The 24,303-nt window shown below is 46.3% G+C and overlaps 1 protein-coding gene across 5 annotated transcripts in view; it reads right to left on the reverse strand.

The window, feature by feature from the left end:
- Positions 1 to 656: 656 nt before the first annotated feature.
- The window catches only part of ADORA2A (adenosine A2a receptor), a 43,451-nt gene continuing 19,804 nt past the window's right edge, over positions 657 to 24,303 (reverse strand). For 2 of the 5 annotated variants that reach the window (XM_063913043.1, XM_063913045.1), the window contains exons 2-3: positions 11,981 to 12,546; positions 657 to 1,711 (exon numbers count right to left, since the gene is read on the reverse strand). In XM_063913043.1, the coding sequence (XP_063769113.1) occupies positions 892 to 1,711; positions 11,981 to 12,330 (1,170 nt within the window). In that variant the 5' untranslated portion in view covers positions 12,331 to 12,546 and the 3' untranslated portion in view covers positions 657 to 891. Of the gene's footprint in view, positions 1,712 to 11,980; positions 12,547 to 13,149; positions 13,246 to 13,955; positions 14,076 to 24,303 lie in introns of those variants that run through there. The other 3 variants (XM_063913041.1, XM_063913044.1, XR_010169270.1) reach the window with 3 other exon arrangements.

A 24,303-nucleotide genomic window follows, 5' to 3' on the forward strand; every position in this document is an offset into this window, starting at 1 on the left:
ACCATTCACTGTCTGGCTGCAGGCTGGGAGGCAGGTAGAGAATGCTGCCTGGTCGCTCTGATTGTGTGTCATTCACAATCAGCATTCTCTACCTGCCTTCCAAGATGCTCCAGGGGCATCTGAACCCCGACCCAGCCCGACTCTGCTTAAAGACCCCTAGAAACGTGGGTCCCTGGTAGTGGCGGCTCCAGAGGTGGGGCTGTGGTGCAGTTTAAAATTCAAATAGGGGAGCCACACCAAACACCACTGTCCGGGACTCACTGGCAGTTGATGTGGCTCACCTATTTGAATTTTGGACTGGGCTGCAGCCCCACCTATGGATCTACCACTAGTCCCTGGGCAGCTGCCCAGTGTACCTACATGGTAAGATGTGCACTACTTCTGGATTGTCTACCTTCCTACCTGTACCGACTTGGAGCTGATCATGATCTGTCTCCAACCTTAACTGTATATGCTCAGAATTAAAACATTTGCATAACAGAAAAAAAAAATATGGCCGTATGCTCTACATTACAGTAGTGGGCCAGTCACTGTACTAAAAGACATTGATATACAGTATATGGAAACTTCTATCTGTAGACGCTCCATCCTATTTTCATAACAAGTGTGTAGAAAAGTAGAATTTACGGAAAGGCAGAAATGTCCATAAAATAGGCTCAGGTAAGTGATCGTTTTATGAGAATCAATAGCAGCTTGTACAGGGCACAATAGGAGGACATGGAGACGCATATGGGTAAAAACCATAAAAAATTACCTAGTCTGTTTAATAAATAAAATGTCTCAAAACACTTCTAAACAACAAATATTCACATACTACAGGGCACACACATTGAGCAGCCCTTCACCCTCTGCTCAGATTATATCCGCTGCTTGAGGTGTTCAGAGAGAACTTCAGGATTTTATCAGTTTCTCCTTCTGTTGGCTCTCAGATTCTTCAGTTGCTGTTTGTTCAGCCTTCGGTGCAGAAGGATAGCCATTATGATGCCAAGATTCTTTCAACTTACATGTTCCCCCATTGATATCAGTGCAGCCATTGTAACTAGTTCTGTTGGTTATGGTCACCTCATCGGCTCCATATGCTAATGACTTGCTACTGGCTGTGTGTGTCCGAGAAGATTGTGCTCGACCAAAAACATGTTGGCGCAATATCTTACGGAAGGTATGGCGGAACTCCCGTATGCGGTAGGCATAGATAAGTGGATTCACCACTGAGTTAGCATGAGAAAATAGGATAGCAAAGTACATAACTAAAAGTGGAGGCCGCGAACAGGCCTGACAAAAGAGAGTGAAGCAGTTGATGATGTGCAAAGGCAACCAGCAGATGGCAAACAGACCCACAATAATGGCCAAAGACTTGGCTGCATGGACTTCTCGCTGCAGTGTTGACCGTGAGCGCTCTCCACATGTCACTTTTAACTCTGTCTGCTTCAGCTGGCGCCTTGCTGCCATGAAAATTCTTAAATAAATGCCAAGCATAAGCAGAAGAGGCACCAAGACACAGGCAAAAAAATTATAATATACCATGTAATCCATCGTCACAACATTTTCAAACAGGCACTCTAACATTGGAGGACTACAGCGTGATGAGTTTTCCAGTGCGAGATCCTTTCTGTGCCAACCTAACATGGGTGTAAGGCCGATAACAAAGGACAGCAGCCAGCAGACCCCAATGATTATATTGGCTCTTCGACTGGTCACCAGGCTGTTATATCTGAAAAAAAAAAAAAAAAGAATGAAACTAAAACAGTTATGAAAATATTGGCTACTTAGTAAATAGTGTTCCTGTATGAGGTAAACTGAAAATATAGAAAATTAACACAGGGCCAAAGTAAAGTCTGGGAGCACATTGATATTAATAGGTTATAAAACGTATGATACTATGAACATTAGGTCAGAGAGGAGCAACAACATGGGAATTCTTCCTGTTTTCTAGAGAAATGGCAAGGTCCATCCATGGGAGAACAGCTGGAAGACATTGGTCTCCAAGGTAAGTTGCAAGTGACTAAGGGCCATATGTACTAAATCTTGATAAAGTGGAGAGTGATAAAGTACCAACCAACCAGCTCCTGTCATTTTTCAAACGCAGCCTGTAACATGGCAGTTAGAAGCTGATTGGCTGGTACTTTATCACTCTCCATGTTATCACTTTTCAAGGCTTAGTACATCTGGCAATATGGGGTCTATTCATGAAACAGTGAAAAGAGTTGAGAAGTGAGCCAGTGGAGAAGTTGCCCATGGCAACCAATCAGCTTTTAAATAACATTTGTCAAATGTATTCTATAAAATTATACGTAGCAGCTGATTGGTTTCCATGGACAACTTCTCTATTGGCTCACTTCTCCACTCTTTTCACTGCTTCATGAATAGACCCCTAAGTCTGAGAGATTACCAAAATATGGAGACACTGGCCCTCATTCCGAGTTGTTCGCTCGCTAGCTGCTTTTAGCAGCATTGCAAACGTTAGGCAGCCGCCCTCTGGGAGTGTATCTTAGCTTAGCAGAATAGCGAACAAAAGACTAGCAGAATTGCTACTAAATATTTTCTTGCAGTTTCTGAGTAGCTCCAGACCTACTCCTAGATTGCGATCAGCTCGGTCCGTTTAGTTCCTGGTTTGACGTCACAAACACGCCCTGCGTTCGGCCAGCCACTCCCCCGTTTCTCCAGACACTCCCGCGTTTTTACCTGACACCTGCGTTTTTTAGCACACTCCCGGAAAACGCTCAGTTACCACCCAGAAACGCCCCTTTCCTGTCAATCACTCACCGATCAGCAGTGCGACTGAAAAGCGCCGCACGAACAACAGCAAAACTGCTAAGTTTTTAGTTAAGTAACTAAGCGCATGCGCCCTGCGTACCATGCGCATGCGCATTTAGCAATAAATCACAGCATAGCGAAAAATCATCAACGAGCGAACAATGCGGACTGACCACCACTGTTATTTGGCAGGCCCAATGTACCAGCCAATCAGCTTTCTAACTGCCATGTTACAGGCTGTGTTTGAAAAAACAGGATTTTAATACCTACCGGTAAATCCTTTTCTCCTAGTCCGTAGAGGATGCTGGGGTCCACTTCAGTACCATGGGGTATAGATGGTTCCGCAGGAGCCATGAGCACTTTAAGACTTTTTCAGAGTGTGAACTGGCTCCTCCCTCTATGCCCCTCCTCCAGACCTCAGTATAGGAACTGTGCCCAGGGAGACGGACATTTCGAGAAAAGGATTTACTTTTAAGTTAATGGTGAGATTCATACCAGCTCACACTTCAACCATGCCGCACAACATGGCAATTAATATAACACACGCCTACAAGCATGACCATTGCAGCAACGTGCTAAAAACACTTTTAACACAACACTTGTGTAAAACTGACAACTATATAACAACTGCAGGTAAAGAACGCACTGGGCTGGGTGCCCAGCATCCTCTACGGACTAGGAGAAAAGGATTTACCGGTAGGTATTAAAGTCCTGTTTTCTCATACGTCCTAGAGGATGCTGGGGTCCACTTCAGTACCATGGGGTTATACCAAAGCTCCAGTACGGGAGGGAGAGTGCGGATGACCCTGCGGAACCGATTGACCAAACTTTAGGACATCAGCGGACAAGGTGTCAAACTTGTAAAACTTAGCAAACGTGTTTGTCCCCGACCAAGTAGCTGCTTATCAAAGCTGTAATGCCGAGACCCCCCGGGCAGCCGCCCACCTTCCTTGTAGAATGGGCATTCACCGAATTCGGTATCGGCAATCCTGCCGTGGAATGAGCGTGCTGAATCGTACCTCTGATCCAGCGCACAATCGTCTGCTTAGAAGCAGGGCACTCAATCTTGTTGGGATCATACAGGACAAACAGTGCCTCTGTTTTCCTTATGGAAGGAAGAAACCACCTTTGGAAGAAATTGCTGACGAGTTCGTAGTTCAGCCCTATCTTCATGGAAGATCAAATAAGGGCTCTTGTGAGATAAAGCCCCTAACTCAGATACCCTCCTTGCGGATGCCAAGGCCAACAGCATGACCACTTTCCAAGTGAGAAACTTTAACTCCACCTCCTGGAGAGGTTCAAACCAATCTGATTGAAGGAACTGCAACACCACGTTAAGATCCCACGGTGCCGTAGGAGGCACAAAAGGAGGCTGGATGTGCAGAACCCCCTTCCCGAACGTCTGAACTTCCGGAAGGGAGGCCAATTGTTTCTGAAAGAAAACGGACCTTGATTGAACCCAATCTTAAGCCTGCATCCACACCCGCCTGAAGAAAATGGAGAAAACGTCCTAACTGAAATTCTTCCATTGGAGCCTTCTTGGTTTCACACCAAGACACATATTTTCTCCAAATACGGTGGTAATGTCTAGACGTTACTCCTTTCTTGGCCTGAATAAGCGAGGGAATGACTTCTTTGGGAATACCCTTTCGGGCTAGGATCCGGCGTTCAACAGCCATGCCGTCAAACGTAGCCACGGTAAGTCTTGATACACGCACGGCCCCTGCCGCAGCAGGTCCTCGCAAAGAGGAAGAGGTCGAGGATCTTCTATGAGTAACTCCTGAAGATCTGGATACCAAGCCCTCCTTGGCCAGTCTGGGACAATGAGGATCGCTCGAACCCCCGTTCTTCTTATGATCTTGAGACTCTTTGGTATTAGTGGAAGTGGAGGGAACACATACACCGACCGAAACACCCACTGGGTCACTAGTGCATCCACTGAAATTGCTTGTGGGTCTCTCGACCTGGAACAATATCTCTGAAGCTTCTTGTTGAGACAAGATGCCATCATGTCTACTTGAGGAACTCCCCAATGACCCGTCACCTCTGCGAAGACTTCTTGATGGAGGTCCCATTCTCCTGGGTGGAGATCGTGTCTGCTGAGGAAGTCCGCTTCCCAGTTGTCCACTCCCGGAATGAAAATTGCCGACAGAGCTCTTGCATGTCTTTCTGCCCAGAGGAATATTTTTGTCACCTCTGCCATTGCCACTGTTTTTCGTTCCGCCCTGACGGGTTATGTACGCCACTGCTGTTACATTGTCTGACTGGACCTGTATGGGTTGATCTTGAAGAAGATGCACCGCTTGTAGAAGGCCGCTGGAAATGGCTCTCAACTCAAGAACATTTATGTGAAGACAGGTTTCTTGACTTGACCATCTTCCTTGGAAGCTTTCCCCTTTTGTGACTGCTCCCCAGCCTCGGAGACTTGCATCCGTGGTTACTAGGACCCAATCCTGAATCCCGAACCTGCGCCCTTCCAGGAGGTGAGAACTGTGAAGCCACCACAGGAGCAAAATTCTTGCTTTGGATGACAGGATTATTCTCTGATGCATGTGTAGATGGGATCCGGACCACTTGTCCAATAGGTCAAACTGGAATACTCTGGCATGGAATCGGCTGAACTGTAGGGCCTCGTAGGCCGCTGCCATCTTTCCCAACAAACGTATGCATTGATGAATCGACACCCTTGTTGGTTTTAGAATTTGTTTGACCATTCTTTGGCTTTCCAGAGCCTTTTCTACTGGAAGAAATACCCTCTGTACTTCTGTGTCCAGTATCATCCCCAGAAACGATAATCTTGTCGTCGGTTCCAACTGTGACTTTGGAAAATTTATGATCCAACCGTGCTGTTGAAGTACTGTCAGGGAGAGTGCAATGCTCTGCACCAACTTTTCCTTGGACCTTGCCTTTATTAGGAGATCGTCCAGGTAAGGAATTATGTTGACTCCTTGCTTTCGAAGGAGGACCATCATCTCCGCCATCACATTGGTAAATACCCTCGGTGCCGTGGACAGCCCGAACGGTAAAGTTTGAAATTGGTAATGACAATCCTGCACTGCGAATCTCAGATAAGCTTGATGCGGAGGATAGATAGGAACATGTAAGTAGGCATCTTTTATGTCCACTGACACCATGAAGTCCTTCTCCTCCAGACTGGAAATCACTGCCCTTAGAGATTCCATCTTGAATTTGAACCTTTGTAGGTATAGATTCAGTGTTTTCAGGTTTAGAATCGGTCTGACCGAGCCGTCCGGCTTCGGTACTACGAAAAGGCTCGAACAAAACCCTTCTCCTTGTTGTGACAAGGGAACCAGGACAATCACTTGATCCTGACATAATTTTTGTATTGCTGCTGATACCACTTCCCTGTCTGGAACAGAAGCTGGTATGGCCGATTTGAAAAATCGGCATGGGGGAATGTCTTGAAACTCCAACCTGTACCCCTGGGACACTATTTGTATGATTCATGGGTCCAGGCCAGATTGCACCCAAATCTGACTGGAGAGTTTCAGACGTGCCCCCACCTGAGCGGACTCCCGCGAGGGAGCCCCAGCATTATGCTGAAGATTTTGCAGAAGTAAAGGTTGACTTCTGCTCCTGTGATCCTGGAGACGCCATGGACTTTTTTTCCCTTTCCCCTTCCTTTACCTGCAAAGAAAGGGGAACCTTTGCCCTTTTTGTATTTATTGGGCCGAAAGGACTGCATCTGAGAATGATGCGTCTTTTTTTGCCGGTTCTGGAGCATTAGGGAGAAATGTCAACTTACCTGCGGTAGCCGCAGAAACTAAGGCATCCAGCCCATCTCCAAACAAAACCTCGCCCTTGTACGGGAGAGCCTCCATATTCCTTTTGGAATCCGCGTCTGCATTCCAGTGGCGAATCCACAACGCCCTACCAGCTGAAATCGCCATGGTAGCGGCTCTTGTTCCCAAGAGACCAATACTTTCATGGCTTCCAGCATGTACGCAGCCGCGTCCTTGATATGACCTAACGTTAGGAGTATCTCGTCTCTATCTATCGTGTCGATGTCTGATGACAAGTTTTCTGACCACTTTTCTATAGCACTACTCACCCACGCACAGGCAATGGTAGGCCTGAGTAGTGTCCCATTGGTCACATAAATAGATTTCAACGTAGTCTCTAACCTGCGGTCTGCCGGCTCCTTTAGTGAAGCCGTCCCAGGCGCAGGAAGAATCTTAACCATGACAGAGCACTGTCTAAAATGGGGGGTGACTCCCACCTTTTCCTGTCCTCTGCAGGAAAGGGGTAAGCTGCCTGAATTCTTTTGGGAATCTGGAATTTCTTTTATTAAAGTAAGCCTTCTCCTTTGGTAATGGAGGGGGCTCCGTAACCTCTAACACCTCCCTTATAGCAACAATCATGTATTGAATGTATTTTGCCAATTTTGGATCAATTCCCCTGGAATCACTGGTGTCGACACAGGAATATCGTGTCGGTATCAGTTTGTACTACTTGTGCAAATGACCTTTTTTGTGAACCAGTGGGGTCCCCTGTGGATAAAAAGGCAGAACTATTAAAAATCACGTCTTCCACGGATTTTCTCCAGTTTTCTGCATGAGACTCAGATTTATCCAATCTCTTACGTGATTCACACTATCACGTAATTCTTTCACCCATTCAGGCTCGTGGTGCGACGGCAGTGCCACCACATTACATCCTTGTGTCCCTAAAATGGCTTCCTCAGGGGAAGAGCTCCCTGCCTCAGACATGTCACACACGTGCAAAATCACACCACAGACACTCCGGGGCTACTGGAGACAGACCCACAGTAAAATCTGTCAGAGGGACACAGAAAGGAATTGCCAGTCCACAACTCAGCGCCAAAATAACAAATCCCTGTGTATCGTATTTTATACACAGAGACCTTTCAAGCGCTTATATAATGCCAATAATAGGATTTAGCACCGAAATAATACACCCCACCCCCCTTTTTTGCACTCTGATACTTGGTCAGATGTGGAGAGGAGGATCAGCGTGTGTCTTCCCCTGCTACTGCTAGGCGGAAATGGTGCTGAGAAGTGTGCTGGCTGCCTGAGGAAGAAGCTCCGCCCCCTGCAATGGCGCATTTCCCCTCAAGCATAACAAACGATCTTTATACTGGCGGGGGTGTAGGACAGTGTAAAACAGAGTATGCTACCTTTTGCCAGTGAGAGTAGGGTTCATGCTGCCCAGGGCGCCCCCCCCGCACGCCCTGTGCCCTGCTGGGCTCTGTGTACATGGAGAGCATGCTCGCGCAGCGTTCCCACTCGCTGCGCGGTACCTTAAGCCGTCACGATGACCGGAGGTCCCTCTCTGCAGATCTCCGGTAAAACTACTCACCAGTCTTCTGACTTCTGGCTCTGTTAGTAGGGTGACGGCGTGCTGTGGGAGTGAGTGCATAGCCGCAGCTAGTGTTCAGTACCCTTCAGGAGCTAATGGTGTCCTGTCAGCAGAAGCAGAGCCATGGAACTATTTAGGAAGTTGGTTCCTACTTCTTCCCCCTAAGTCCCACGAAGCAGGGAGGCTGTTGCCAGCAGTCTCCCTGTAAAATAAAAAACCTAAACAAAGTCTTTTAGTAGAACTCTGTAAAGCTCCACTTGAGTGCGACCAGTCTGCCTGGGCACATTTTCTAAACTGAGGTCTGGAGGAGTGGCATAGAGGGAGGAGCCAGTTCACACTCTGAAAAAGTCTTAAAGTGCCCATGGCTCCTGCAGAACCGTCTATACCCCATGTTACTGAAGTGGACCCCAGCATCCTCTAGGACGTAGGAGCTGATTTGTTGGTACTTTATCACTTTTTAAAAACATTTGGGCAAGTCACTAGTGACCTGCAGAAGCATAAGTCACCTCTTGCATCATTGACTTCAGTTCTGTCTCATTCCACATGCAGTAGACAACAAGCTTTTGTGCTAAAATCCTAGTAGCATGTTCAATGAGCATAGTAGATTTGTCCAACAACTGACAAATTAGATAATTAAAATAGTGTAGCAAGTGGCGTACATACCATATAATACGGAAAGACAATTGTTGTTGGTGCCTGTCATCAGCAATGAAAATCTGTGTGTGTCTAGCAAATGAAAGCATTATGGGCTCGATTCAATTCAGCGCGGATTGAATAGCGCCAGGAATTAGCTTCTGGTGCTATTCTATTCAGTGAGACGTGACACCCGAATGGAGGGTTTCTTCTCGCACACCCAGAGGTGTGCGAGCAGAAATCCGACAAAAGTGCTTACGTGATGCTGATTTCTGCCCTTAGTGCGGTGTTAACAGCATTGCGTCGGGAACTTATGTCAGAGAATGCCAGTTCTTGCAACAAAACACCCTGTTTAGTCCGCGAGAATCGTCCTCCTCCGACATGACAGCACGCTGATTTGAATAGCACAGGGAGCAAATTTCCAGCGCTATTCAATCTGCCCTGAATTGAATCGAGCCTGTGTTCATGTTCTGATCAAAACATTTAAGCTTGCAGCCCAGCATCCGTACCGGACTGGGTCTTAAAACAGGACCCAGGTTTCTTCCCATGCACACGCTCCAAGGAGGGGCTTGCCATGACTCTCGGGTGTGACCTCGCGACATACCATACCTAAGCATGCCAGCCGAGCAGAGTGCCAGGAGGCAGAGCTGCTTCACCAGACATCCAGTCTGCCGAACCAGCCCATCTAGCCATCGGCCCTTCTGTCATTTGCCAGATGGCCAGTCCGGCTGTGCTGCCATGTATGCTTCACACGCATATCATATAACCTTCAGTTCTGTCCATTTATCTGTGTTACAGCTTGACTAAGAAATATATTTCTATTATTTATTTCTATCGTTTTGCTGCTGACAATTTAATCAATCAAAACCAAGGGGGAGATTTATCAAAGCTTGAAAAGAGAGAAAGTGGAGAGAGATAAAAGTACCAAACAGAGACGTGCACTCAGATGAGACAAAGCCTCGCCTTTTATACTCCAGTATATTCCAGAGTTTTGACTATAAAAATGATATGAAAAGTACAAAGAAGATATTATAAATATCTTCTTTATATTACTGTAATCTTTTTTTACAATCAATATGTATACTGGAGTAGAGTGTGGATCATTGGGTCGACCCTAACTAGGTCGACAGTCATTAGGTCGACCAGTATTGGTTGACAGTGACTAGGTCGACAAGTGGAATAGGTCGACGCGGTCATGAGGTCACGGAAAATATCGACATGGAAAAAGGTCGACAAGCGTTTTTAAAAAATTGGTGTCATTTTCTTTGTAAAGTGACCGGAAACCCCAATTAGTCAGCACGTCCCCTCACATGGCTTGCTTCGCGCGCCATGCTTCGGGCAAGGTTACTATTCCCAATCGCAGTCTACGTGGATAGTAAAGTAAGAAAAAGTTTACAAAATGAGATTTTTTTTAAAAAAAACCATGTCGACCTTGCCAAGTCGACTTACTGAACATGTCGACCTAAAGACAATGTTGACCTAATACATGTTGACCAATAGTTTTCGACCTAATGACTGTCATTCTAAGTGAGGTCCACCTAAAGACTGGATACCACTGGAATATGACAGGTGACGCTCTGTCACGCTTGATTGCACATCTCTGATCAAAACTCACCAAATTTCCAGCAGTATATACTGCTGCACCTGTGTATAATGTCCACATGAACCCTGAGTTCAGGGATGTCTGTGTGTGTAAATCTGGCTCTGATACTAGCCAGTGCCTCCCCAGCCATTTACCTCACCACACGTCACTAGTACCAAGCAGTCAGCTCCTGTCACTTTACAGGCTGTATTTGAAAAAAATGACAGTAGATGATGATTTGTTAGTACTTTATCTCTCTCCACACTTTAATAAATCTACCCCCAAGTTCTGCAAGTAAGAATGCGTGGAAGTGCACATTACACAGTTTATATCTACTGTAAGATATGTCACAGGGTTGGTTATATGGAGCAGGGCCTCATTATAAAGTTGTTAAAGAGTGATAATTTGAAGCAATAATGTTAAAGAGTAGGGACCATTTGAAGCCACTGGGAATAAATGTCGGTAAAAGAATGAAGGCATATCACTAAGAGCATGGGCTGTAAAGGCAAATGAAGTGGATCATTCGGAATGACATGGTTGTAAAGAGCAATAGAGGGAGTGTAATGCAGGGGTTATACTTTATGGAAAAATGTGCTAGTTATAGGTACATACAATAAAATAGTAGAAGAAAGGCGATATATACTGACTATAAAGCGTTTACAAGAAGCGATATATATGTACAGAATGTGCGTGTGTAGAATTGTGAGTAAAACATGTTGTAATGCACTTGCCTTATTTGTTCTTTAGAACTTATGGGGCTGAGTCCTGGCTATAACATTGCTGTTCCCACCCAGGCAGCCTCTACACCATGCACTGGAGATTGGCTGCCAGTGTAAGGCAAAGCAATGATATAACAATGTGTTTTGTCTAAAATACTAAGGGGATTCCAATTTTATATACTGAAGCTGTTTGGGTGATTATACCCAGTACATTTAACTTATATAGTTATAGGTAGAGAGATGTTATATGTAAGGTATAGTTCTAAGCCACTATATGCAGCATATAAATAGGAGAAAAAAATGTGCCTATTAGGGGGGTTTGTGCGGCCGGGATGCTAGCGGTCACATGACCGACACCGGCATCCCGACAATGAGAATGCCGACAGGGAACAGAGGAATTATTTTACCTCTCCCCTGTCCGGGGAGGTGGCTAGAGCTAAGATTCGGGGGGTGGCGGCTAGGGTTAAGAAACCGGGTTGGCCGCTAGGTCTAAGACTTTGGGCGGGGGGGCTAGGGGTGGCAGCTAGGACTAGCCCAACCCCTCTAGTGCCTAACCCAAAGCCTACACCCCCCCTCCCAGGCCCTAACCCTAACAGTCACCCCGATATTCAACTTTGGGTTGTTGGTGTCCAGTGTTCCGGCGCCGGGATTCTGAGTGGTGTAGGGATTCCGGCGTCGGTCACACGATCACTGGCATCCCAACTGCCGGCATGCTAACTGCATCCCATGGGGAGATTGCTTAAACTGTTTACAGAACATCAATCAATATTACTTCTGTGGGGCATAATAATGGTTTTAAATAATTATGGGATATATTATTGCTGCTGCTCTCTTGATATCTGTGAAAAGCTTTGTTATATATTATCCCAGATCATGGCTGTACAAATAAGCTATTACTGATACATTTTGCCAAATACTTATATTAAAACAAGGAAAAACCAGAATGACTCACCTGAGTGGGATGCGTATGGCAATATAGCGGTCAGCGGCAATTGCAAGAAGGCTAAAAATGGAGCTCTGTGTAAGCACCAAAACAAAGCACGCAATGAAAAGGCAGGCGTGGAAAGTGGCACAAAATCCGGTGCTAATTGAGACAGCAAATGGGATGGCAAGAACACCCACTGCAATATCTGCTGCAGCCAGTGACACCACAAAATAGTTTGTTGCGTTCTGTAGGTTGCTGTTAATGCACACAGCCCAGCACACCAGCACGTTGCCAAGAATGGCCAAAATGGCAATGATCACTTCTAAGACTATATAGATCAGGTCCGCCGTGTAAGTTTCATTCCCCACCTCTAACATGGTGATGTTGGCATGGGGTAAAGGAGCGGTGGTGCCTCATCAGTCATTGCTGCAGCAGCTCTTCCTTTTTTTGTGGTATGCAGGGTGTAGTCCTGGCACCGATCGGCTACACTATACTGGTTGAGAAGTAGAACTCTTGGTGTCACTAGTGCCTTCTTCCATCATATATTCCCATGTTCCACATCTTGGTATGTAAAATACAGCAATTCCCAATTCCTGGCGGGGAGAGGAATGATGTAAATAAACATAAAAATACTGTACTAGAATATTATGTTTGTTGCACAACGTAGTACATGAATACACCAAAGACTATAAAAATTGTCTAGAACTATAATAACATTCCTGTCAGGTTTGTGAACATCGTAGACTCATTTCAAGGTTTGACATCATAATAAAAAAATAAGAATAACATAAATGCATCACATATACACAGCTCTGCAAACATTACCAAAATAGAAGTGGAACTTTTTTATGTAGATAATCATAATATTGATTTAGTGGTTCAATTGTATTGAAGTTACAAAGACGTGATTACAGTATGTGGTCAAGACCCAGCAGTATCAGTTGTCTAGAGTGCTAGTTCTGTGTCTTGTTTACCCTCCCTCTTTACACATATTATCAGCACAAAGCACTTAAACGCCCTCAGATCTGTGACTGGTGCAGGGCACAGATAGTGTACACTGTGAGTAAACAAGAACTTGCATATTACATAAACATATCGCAATTCCCACAGCTCATATGCTATGTATGCATAGCACAAATATACACACAAAATATAGCAACATATCCAAAACATCAATAATACAGTACTAAACATACAAATATGTTATCACAGGCAACTAGGATTTGCCAGCCCCAGATGTGCACATTGTTCTCTTAATGCAACCAACATATTCTCTCCAGGAATGCCAGCTAAAGTAATGGCAGTGTACAACTCTACAGATGATGTTTAAAACAGCCATCCATCTTCCTGCATAGATCCCTGCCGTGGCTCACTTATTGCATAGATGCCTGGTAGGCAGAACCCTCCAACAACACAAGCCTAGCCCACTCTAACATTAACACTATCACTGAATACCTAACACCTATCTAATCCAGGAAAATCTCAAAAGTCTTATTAAAACTCACTTTATATTATTCTCAGTTATTATTCTGTGTGTAGCTAAAGACAACAATCACCGATCATTGTTACCTAATCCCAGATATATACTTCTACTTAGAAGTACATTTTGTTTATCTGTGATCTTAACTCATACAAGTTTCCCAAAAGCACTGTTCTGTCCCAATGCAATCTCCTTGTAACTTCCTATCCCTCATATAATCATCACATTCTCGTATGTATAATATAAATATATACTGTAGACTACAGCAATATTGTTGCAACAAAAAAAACAAGTATAAAGTGCCATTATATTCCGTAACCACAGCTGCATATCTTGTGCATCCTGATGATTACACAGGTGATGTGTAATTATCCTTTGGTCTTTCACAAAAGTCCATTAGGGACACTGAGTGCCACTCTGCTCAAATCATACCAAGCAGAGCATAAGAGTATACCTATGTCTGCTTCTGCTAAGCGCAACCTCAGGCTCCAGCCATGAGCCATAGAGCAGCCTGACTCTTACCTCTGATCTGGGGAAACCTGGGCTTCTCCTCACACGATGGGAGAGCGTTCAGACCGGTGCCCTCATCTGTGCTCCAAAGGCACATTGCCGACGACTGCCAGTCTCCGCAAATTGCTGTGCTGCTCTGTCCCTCCTCCTCCTCTTCCCTCCCCCTCCCTCCTGTGTCACACTCCTCAGTCACTACTGTCTCCCCTGCCGGCCACTGTGTCTCACGCACACACATACACACGTTGCCTTTCTTACACATACGTACACTGAACTTACTATGTCACTGTACTGATTCCTAGCCCACGTACACTGCACCTCACTAAAAATAAAAATATTTCTAACACATTTATGGGTTGCAGAAAGTTCACAAAGATCCCTACCTATATTATTTGATTTACTTTTTTTGTGTTTCACACTTTTGCCATTCTTGTTTCAGTCTTTAAAACATCTTGACTGAAAAAGAGTTTTAAGTGGCCACCAGTCCAGATTCCAATTACTATTATTATGTGTGCCTTGAGTAAGGTTATACTTTATTACAACTCATCCTTTATCACAGCAGTTGTTTCTATTATAGAATATTTAAATACAGTTCATCTCGTGAATTGAGTATACAGGCTCTATTATAGATGCATACACACAGTGCGATTTTCCTTGCGATGTGGACTATACTGTATATAGCATGTGTGTAGTCTGCGTCCAGACCCCCTTCCAGGGTCGGACTGGCCCACAGGGGAACAGGGAAACCACCGGTGGGCCCCACTGCCTATGGGCCCTCATCCTCCTCTAGGGATCACGTTCTAGACTCTATCCTAGGGGGTAATTCTGAGTTGATCGCAGCAGGAATTTTGTTAGCAGTTGGGCAAAACCATGTGCACTGCAGGGGAAGCAGATATAACATGTGCAGAGAGAGTTAGATTTGGGTGGGTTATTTTGTTTCTGTGCAGGGTAAATACTGGCTGCTTTATTTTTTACACTGCAATTTAGATTGCAGATTGAACACACCACACCCAAATCTAACTCTCTCTGCACATGTTAAATCTGCCACCCCTGCAGTGCACATAGGCCCTCATTCCGAGTTGTTCGCTCGGTAAAAATCTTCGCATCGCAGCGATTTTCCGCTTAATGCGCATGCGCAATGTTCGCACTGCGACTGCGCCAAGTAAATTTGCTATGCACTTAGTAATTTTACTCACGGCTTTTTCATCGTTCTGGCGATCGTAATGTGATTGACAGGAAATGGGTGTTACTGGGCGGAAACAGGCCGTTTTATGGGCGTGTGGGAAAAAAACGCTACCGTTTCCGGAAAAAACGCAGGAGTGGCCGGAGAAACGGAGGAGTGTCTGGGCGAACGCTGGGTGTGTTTGTGACGTCAAACCAGGAACGACAAGCACTGAACTGATCGCAGATGCCGAGTAAGTCTGGAGCTACTCAGAAACTGCTACGAGGTGTGTAATCGCAATATTGCGAATACATCGTTCGCATTTTTAAGATGCTAAGATTCGCTCCCAGTAGGCGGCGGCTTAGCGTGAGCAACTCTGCTAAAATCGCCTTGCGAGCGAACAATTTGGAATGACCTCCATGGTTTTGCCCAATTGCTAACAAACTTGCTGCTGCGATCAACTCAGAATTACCCCCCTATTGTACATAAATTATGCATTATACATATGTTACATTACACTTTACAAGAATTTTATTATATATTTACCAAGGGGCACAGAACTTGTACTCTGTAATGGTTATCCAAACCTCTGTGGTGGCTGGCCATACCCCCACTGGAGCCTGGCAACAACCTTAAGTATGGGCCCCTAAAACAGAATTCCCCCGGTGGGCCCTTCATGCCCCAGCCCAACCCTGCCCCCTCCTCTCCTCTAGTCTTCAACATAGTCTCTGAGCTGCGGCTCTGATTTTGCCGAGCTGACGCTGGACTGAAGAAATGGGTGCAGTGTGTGCCCCCCTGGACCTGAAGGGCCCATGTGCACTGCACACACTGCATCCTTTATATATAGGCCACTGCTGAGAACAACACAGTTAATTCCATATACTGCAGAGAACGTCGCTGGGACCACCATATAATATTGAGAGCATCAGTGTCGCCATACAATAGAGAGCACCGTATAATACAGAGCCCATCAGGGACTTCCATATAATACAAAGAACAACACAGTGACTTCCATGTAAAGCAGGTAATATCACAGTGACTGCCATATTATACATTCAGCATCAGTCAGAATGAAGCTAGGCTTTCTGTCACCAGGGACAAAGTCTCAGCTCAGCCCTACCAAAAAAAAACAAGAGAGCATCAGTAGAGATGAGCGGGTTCGGTTTCTCTGAATCCGAACCCGCCCGAACTTCATGTTTTTTTTCACGGGTCCGAGCGACTCGGATCTTCCCGCCTTGCTCGGTTAACCCGAGCGCGCCCGAACGTCATCATGACGCTGTCGGATTCTCGCGAGGCTCGGATTCTATCGCGAGACTCGGATTCTATATAAGGAGCCGCGCGTCGCCGCCATTTTCACACGTGCATTGAGATTGATAGGGAGAGGACGTGGCTGGCGTCCTCTCCGTTTAGACACTTGATTTACTAATTTTGGGGAGCATTAGGAGTACTCAGTAGTGTACAGTGCAGAGTTTTGCTGATAGTGACCAGTGACTGACCACCACTTTTATTTATAATCCGTTCTCTGCCTGAAAAAAGCGATACACAGCACACAGTGACTCAGTCACATACCATATCTGTGTGCACTGCTCAGGCTCAGGCCAGTGTGCTGCATCATCTATTATCTATATATAATATTATATATATCTGTCTGACTGCTCAGCTCACACAGCTTATAATTGTGGGGGAGACTGGGGAGCACTACTGCAGTGCCAGTTATAGGTTATAGCAGGAGCCAGGAGTACATAATATATTATATAGTGAGTGACCACCAGACACACAGTGCAGTTTATTTAATATATCCGTTCTCTGCCTGAAAAAAGCGATACACACAGTGACTCAGTCAGTCACATACCATATCTGTGTGCACTGCTCAGGCTCAGGCCAGTGTGCTGCATCATCTATATATATTATATATCTGTCTGACTGCTCAGCTCACACAGCTTATAATTGTGGGGGAGACTGGGGAGCACTACTGCAGTGCCAGTTATAGGTTATAGCAGGAGCCAGGAGTACATAATATTATATTAAAATTAAACAGTGCACACTTTTGCTGCAGGAGTGCCACTGCCAGTGTGACTAGTGACCAGTGACCTGACCACCAGTATATAATATTAGTAGTATACTATCTCTTTATCAACCAGTCTATATTAGCAGCAGACACAGTACAGTGCGGTAGTTCACGGCTGTGGCTACCTCTGTGTCGGCACTCGGCAGCCCGTCCATAATTGTATATACCACCTAACCGTGGTTTTTTTTTCTTTCTTTATACATACATACTAGTTACGAGTATACTATCTCTTTATCAACCAGTCTATATATTAGCAGCAGACACAGTACAGTGCGGTAGTTCACGGCTGTGGCTACCTCTGTGTCGGCACTCGGCAGCCCGTCCATAATTGTATATACCACCTAACCGTGGTTTTTTTTTCTTTCTTTATACATACATACTAGTTACGAGTATACTATCTCTTTATCAACCAGTCTATATATTAGCAGCAGACACAGTACAGTGCGGTAGTTCACGGCTGTGGCTACCTCTGTGTCGGCACTCGGCAGCCCGTCCATAATTGTATATACCACCTAACCGTGGTTTTTTTTTCTTTCTTTATACATACATACTAGTTACGAGTATACTATCTCTTTATCAACCAGTCTATATATTAGCAGCAGACACAGTACAGTGCGGTAGTTCACGGCTGTGGCTACCTCTGTGTCGGCACTCGGCAGCCCGTCCATAATTGTATATACCACCTAACCGTGGTTTTTTTTTCTTTCTTTATACATACATACTAGTTACGAGTATACTATCTCTTTATCAACCAGTCTATATATTAGCAGCAGACACAGTACAGTGCGGTAGTTCACGGCTGTGGCTACCTCTGTGTCGGCACTCGGCAGCCCGTCCATAATTGTATATACCACCTAACCGTGGTTTTTTTTTTCTTTCTTTATACATACATACTAGTTACGAGTATACTATCTCTTTATCAACCAGTCTATATATTAGCAGCAGACACAGTACAGTGCGGTAGTTCACGGCTGTGGCTACCTCTGTGTCGGCACTCGGCAGCCCGTCCATAATTGTATATACCACCTAACCGTGGTTTTTTTTTCTTTCTTTATACATACATACTAGTTACGAGTATACTATCTCTTTATCAACCAGTCTATATATTAGCAGCAGACACAGTACAGTGCGGTAGTTCACGGCTGTGGCTACCTCTGTGTCGGCACTCGGCAGCCCGTCCATAATTGTATATACCACCTAACCGTGGTTTTTTTTTCTTTCTTTATACATACATACTAGTTACGAGTATACTATCTCTTTATCAACCAGTCTATATATTAGCAGTAGACACAGTACAGTGCGGTAGTTCACGGCTGTGGCTACCTCTGTGTCGGCACTCGGCAGCCCGTCCATAATTGTATATACCACCTAACCGTGGTTTTTTTTTCTTTCTTTATACATACATACTAGTTACGAGTATACTATCTCTTTATCAACCAGTCTATATATTAGCAGCAGACACAGTACAGTGCGGTAGTTCACGGCTGTGGCTACCTCTGTGTCGGCACTCGGCAGCCCGTCCATAATTGTATATACCACCTAACCGTGGTTTTTTTTTCTTTCTTTATACATACATACTAGTTACGAGTATACTATCTCTTTATCAACCAGTCTATATATTAGCAGCAGACACAGTACAGTGCGGTAGTTCACGGCTGTGGCTACCTCTGTGTCGGCACTCGGCAGCCCGTCCATAATTGTATATACCACCTAACCGTGGTTTTTTTTTCTTTCTTTATACATACATACTAGTTACGAGTATACTATCTCTTTATCAACCAGTCTATATATTAGCAGCAGACACAGTACAGTGCGGTAGTTCACGGCTGTGGCTACCTCTGTGTCGGCACTCGGCAGCCCGTCCATAATTGTATACTAGTATCCAATCCATCCATCTCCATTGTTTACCTGAGGTGCCTTTTAGTTGTGCCTATTAAAATATGGAGAACAAAAATGTTGAGGTTCCAAAATTAGGGAAAGATCAAGATCCACTTCCACCTCGTGCTGAAGCTGCTGCCACTAGTCATGGCCGAGACGATGAAATGCCAGCAACGTCGTCTGCCAAGGCCGATGCCCAATGGCATAGTACAGAGCATGTCAAAACCAAAACACCAAATATCAGTAAAAAAAGGACTCCAAAACCTAAAATAAAATTGTCGGAGGAGAAGCGTAAACTTGCCAATATGCCATTTACCACACGGAGTGGCAAGGAACGGCTGAGGCCCTGGCCTATGTTCATGGCTAGTGGTTCAGCTTCACATGAGGATGGAAGCACTCAGCCTCTCGCTAGAAAACTGAAAAGACTCAAGCTGGCAAAAGCACCGCAAAGAACTGTGCGTTCTTTGAAATCCCAAATCCACAAGGAGAGTCCAATTGTGTCGGTTGCGATGCCTGACCTTCCCAACACTGGACGTGAAGAGCATGCGCCTTCCACCATTTGCACGCCCCCTGCAAGTGCTGGAAGGAGCACCCGCAGTCCAGTTCCTGATAGTCAGATTGAAGATGTCAGTGTTGAAGTACACCAGGATGAGGAGGATATGGGTGTTGCTGGCGCTGGGGAGGAAATTGACCAGGAGGATTCTGATGGTGAGGTGGTTTGTTTAAGTCAGGCACCCGGGGAGACACCTGTTGTCCGTGGGAGGAATATGGCCGTTGACATGCCAGGTGAAAATACCCAAAAAATCAGCTCTTCGGTGTGGAGGTATTTCACCAGAAATGCGGACAACAGGTGTCAAGCCGTGTGTTCCCTTTGTCAAGCTGTAATAAGTAGGGGTAAGGACGTTAACCACCTCGGAACATCCTCCCTTATACGTCACCTGCAGCGCATTCATAATAAGTCAGTGACAAGTTCAAAAACTTTGGGTGACAGCGGAAGCAGTCCACTGACCAGTAAATCCCTTCCTCTTGTAACCAAGCTCACGCAAACCACCCCACCAACTCCCTCAGTGTCAATTTCCTCCTTCCCCAGGAATGCCAATAGTCCTGCAGGCCATGTCACTGGCAAGTCTGACGAGTCCTCTCCTGCCTGGGATTCCTCCGATGCATCCTTGCGTGTAACGCCTACTGCTGCTGGCGCTGCTGTTGTTGCCGCTGGGAGTCGATGGTCATCCCAGAGGGGAAGTCGTAAGCCCACTTGTACTACTTCCAGTAAGCAATTGACTGTTCAACAGTCCTTTGCGAGGAAGATGAAATATCACAGCAGTCATCCTACTGCAAAGCGGATAACTGAGTCCTTGACAACTATGTTGGTGTTAGACGTGCGTCCGGTATCCGCCGTTAGTTCACAGGGAACTAGACAATTTATTGAGGCAGTGTGCCCCCGTTACCAAATACCATCTAGGTTCCACTTCTGTAGGCAGGCGATACCGAGAATGTACACGGACGTCAGAAAAAGACTCACCAGTGTCCTAAAAAATGCAGTTGTACCCAATGTCCACTTAACCACGGACATGTGGACAAGTGGAGCAGGGCAGGGTCAGGACTATATGACTGTGACAGCCCACTGGGTAGATGTATGGACTCCCGCCGCAAGAACAGCAGCGGCGGCACCAGTAGCAGCATCTCGCAAACGCCAACTCTTTCCTAGGCAGGCTACGCTTTGTATCACCGCTTTCCAGAATACGCACACAGCTGAAAACCTCTTACGGCAACTGAGGAAGATCATCGCGGAATGGCTTACCCCAATTGGACTCTCCTGTGGATTTGTGGCATCGGACAACGCCAGCAATATTGTGTGTGCATTAAATATGGGCAAATTCCAGCACGTCCCATGTTTTGCACATACCTTGAATTTGGTGGTGCAGAATTTTTTAAAAAACGACAGGGGCGTGCAAGAGATGCTGTCGGTGGCCAGAAAAATTGCGGGACACTTTCGGCGTACAGGCACCACGTACAGAAGACTGGAGCACCACCAAAAACTACTGAACCTGCCCTGCCATCATCTGAAGCAAGAAGTGGTAACGAGGTGGAATTCAACCCTCTATATGCTTCAGAGGTTGGAGGAGCAGCAAAAGGCCATTCAAGCCTATACAATTGAGCACGATATAGGAGATGGAATGCACCTGTCTCAAGCGCAGTGGAGAATGATTTCAACGTTGTGCAAGGTTCTGATGCCCTTTGAACTTGCCACACGTGAAGTCAGTTCAGACACTGCCAGCCTGAGTCAGGTCATTCCCCTCATCAGGCTTTTGCAGAAGAAGCTGGAGGCATTGAAGAAGGAGCTAAAAGGGAGCGATTCCGCTAGGCATGTGGGACTTGTGGATGGAGCCCTTAATTCGCTTAACAAGGATTCACGGGTGGTCAATCTGTTGAAATCAGAGCACTACATTTTGGCCACCGTGCTCGATCCTAGATTTAAAGCCTACCTTGGATCTCTCTTTCCGGCAGACACAGGTCTGCTGGGGTTGAAAGACCTGCTGGTGACAAAATTGTCAAGTCAAGCGGAACGCGACCTGTCAACATCTCCTCCTTCACATTCTCCCGCAACTGGGGGTGCGAGGAAAAGGCTCAGAATTCCGAGCCCACCCGCTGGCGGTGATGCAGGGCAGTCTGGAGCGACTGCTGATGCTGACATCTGGTCCGGACTGAAGGACCTGACAACGATTACGGACATGTCGTCTACTGTCACTGCATATGATTCTCTCAACATTGATAGAATGGTGGAGGATTATATGAGTGACCGCATCCAAGTAGGCACGTCACACAGTCCGTACTTATACTGGCAGGAAAAAGAGGCAATTTGGAGGCCCTTGCACAAACTGGCTTTATTCTACCTAAGTTGCCCTCCCACAAGTGTGTACTCCGAAAGAGTGTTTAGTGCCGCCGCTCACCTTGTCAGCAATCGGCGTACGAGGTTACATCCAGAAAATGTGGAGAAGATGATGTTCATTAAAATGAATTATAATCAATTCCTCCGCGGAGACATTGACCAGCAGCAATTGCCTCCACAAAGTACACAGGGAGCTGAGATGGTGGATTCCAGTGGGGACGAATTGATAATCTGTGAGGAGGGGGATGTACACGGTGATATATCGGAGGGTGAAGATGAGGTGGACATCTTGCCTCTGTAGAGCCAGTTTGTGCAAGGAGAGATTAATTGCTTCTTTTTTGGGGGGGGTCCAAACCAACCCGTCATATCAGTCACAGTCGTGTGGCAGACCCTGTCACTGAAATGATGGGTTGGTTAAAGTGTGCATGTCCTGTTTTGTTTATACAACATAAGGGTGGGTGGGAGGGCCCAAGGACAATTCCATCTTGCACCTCTTTTTTCTTTTCTTTTTTTTTGCATCATGTGCTGATTGGGGAGGGGTTTTTGGAAGGGACATCCTGCGTGACACTGCAGTGCCACTCCTAGATGGGCCCGGTGTTTGTGTCGGCCACTAGGGTCGCTAATCTTACTCACACAGTCAGCTACCTCATTGCGCCTCTTTTTTTCTTTGCGTCATGTGCTGTTTGGGGAGGGTTTTTTGGTAGGGACATCCTGCGTGACACTGCAGTGCCACTCCTAGATGGGCCCGGTGTTTGTGTCGGCCACTAGGGTCGCTAATCTTACTCACACAGTCAGCTACCTCATTGCGCCTCTTTTTTCTTTGCGTCATGTGCTGTTTGGGGAGGGTTTTTTGGAAGGGACATCCTGCGTGACACTGCAGTGCCACTCCTAGATGGGCCCGGTGTTTGTGTCGGCCACTAGGGTCGCTAATCTTACTCACACAGTCAGCTACCTCATTGCGCCTCTTTTTTTCTTTGCGTCATGTGCTGTTTGGGGAGGGTTTTTTGGAAGGGACATCCTGCGTGACACTGCAGTGCCACTCCTAGATGTGCCCGGTGTTTGTGTCGGCCACTAGGGTCGCTAATCTTACTCACACAGCTACCTCATTGCGCCTCTTTTTTTCTTTGCGTCATGTGCTGTTTGGGGAGGGTTTTTTGGAAGGGACATCCTGCGTGACACTGCAGTGCCACTCCTAGATGGGCCCGGTGTTTGTGTCGGCCACTAGGGTCGCTAATCTTACTCACACAGTCAGCTACCTCATTGCGCCTCTTTTTTTCTTTGCGTCATGTGCTGTTTGGGGAGGGTTTTTTGGAAGGGACATCCTGCGTGACACTGCAGTGCCACTCCTAGATGGGCCCGGTGTTTGTGTCGGCCACTAGGGTCGCTAATCTTACTCACACAGTCAGCTACCTCATTGCGCCTCTTTTTTTCTTTGCGTCATGTGCTGTTTGGGGAGGGTTTTTTGGAAGGGACATCCTGCGTGACACTGCAGTGCCACTCCTAGATGGGCACGGTGTTTGTGTCGGCCACTAGGGTCGCTAATCTTACTCACACAGTCAGCTACCTCATTGCGCCTCTTTTTTTCTTTGCGTCATGTGCTGTTTGGGGAGGGTTTTTTGGAAGGGACATCCTGCGTGACACTGCAGTGCCACTCCTAGATGTGCCCGGTGTTTGTGTCGGCCACTAGGGTCGCTAATCTTACTCACACAGCTACCTCATTGCGCCTCTTTTTTTCTTTGCGTCATGTGCTGTTTGGGGAGGGTTTTTTGGAAGGGCCATCCTGCGTGACACTGCAGTGCCACTCCTAGATGGGCCCGGTGTTTGTGTCGGCCACTAGGGTCGCTAATCTTACTCACACAGTCAGCTACCTCATTGCGCCTCTTTTTTTCTTTGCGTCATGTGCTGTTTGGGGAGGGTTTTTTGGAAGGGACATCCTGCGTGACACTGCAGTGCCACTCCTAGATGGGCCCGGTGTTTGTGTCGGCCACTAGGGTCGCTAATCTTACTCACACAGTCAGCTACCTCATTGCGCCTCTTTTTTTCTTTGCGTCATGTGCTGTTTGGGGAGGGTTTTTTGGAAGGGCCATCCTGCGTGACACTGCAGTGCCACTCCTAGATGGGCCCGGTGTTTGTGTCGGCCACTAGGGTCGCTAATCTTACTCACACAGCTACCTCATTGCGCCTCTTTTTTTCTTTGCGTCATGTGCTGTTTGGGGAGGGTTTTTTGGAAGGGCCATCCTGCGTGACACTGCAGTGCCACTCCTAGATGGGCCCGGTGTTTGTGTCGGCCACTAGGGTCGCTAATCTTACTCACACAGTCAGCTACCTCATTGCGCCTCTTTTTTTCTTTGCGTCATGTGCTGTT

The sequence above is a fragment of the Pseudophryne corroboree genome, chromosome 1, assembly GCF_028390025.1.
Source record: "Pseudophryne corroboree isolate aPseCor3 chromosome 1, aPseCor3.hap2, whole genome shotgun sequence".
NCBI lineage: Eukaryota > Metazoa > Chordata > Amphibia > Anura > Myobatrachidae > Pseudophryne > Pseudophryne corroboree.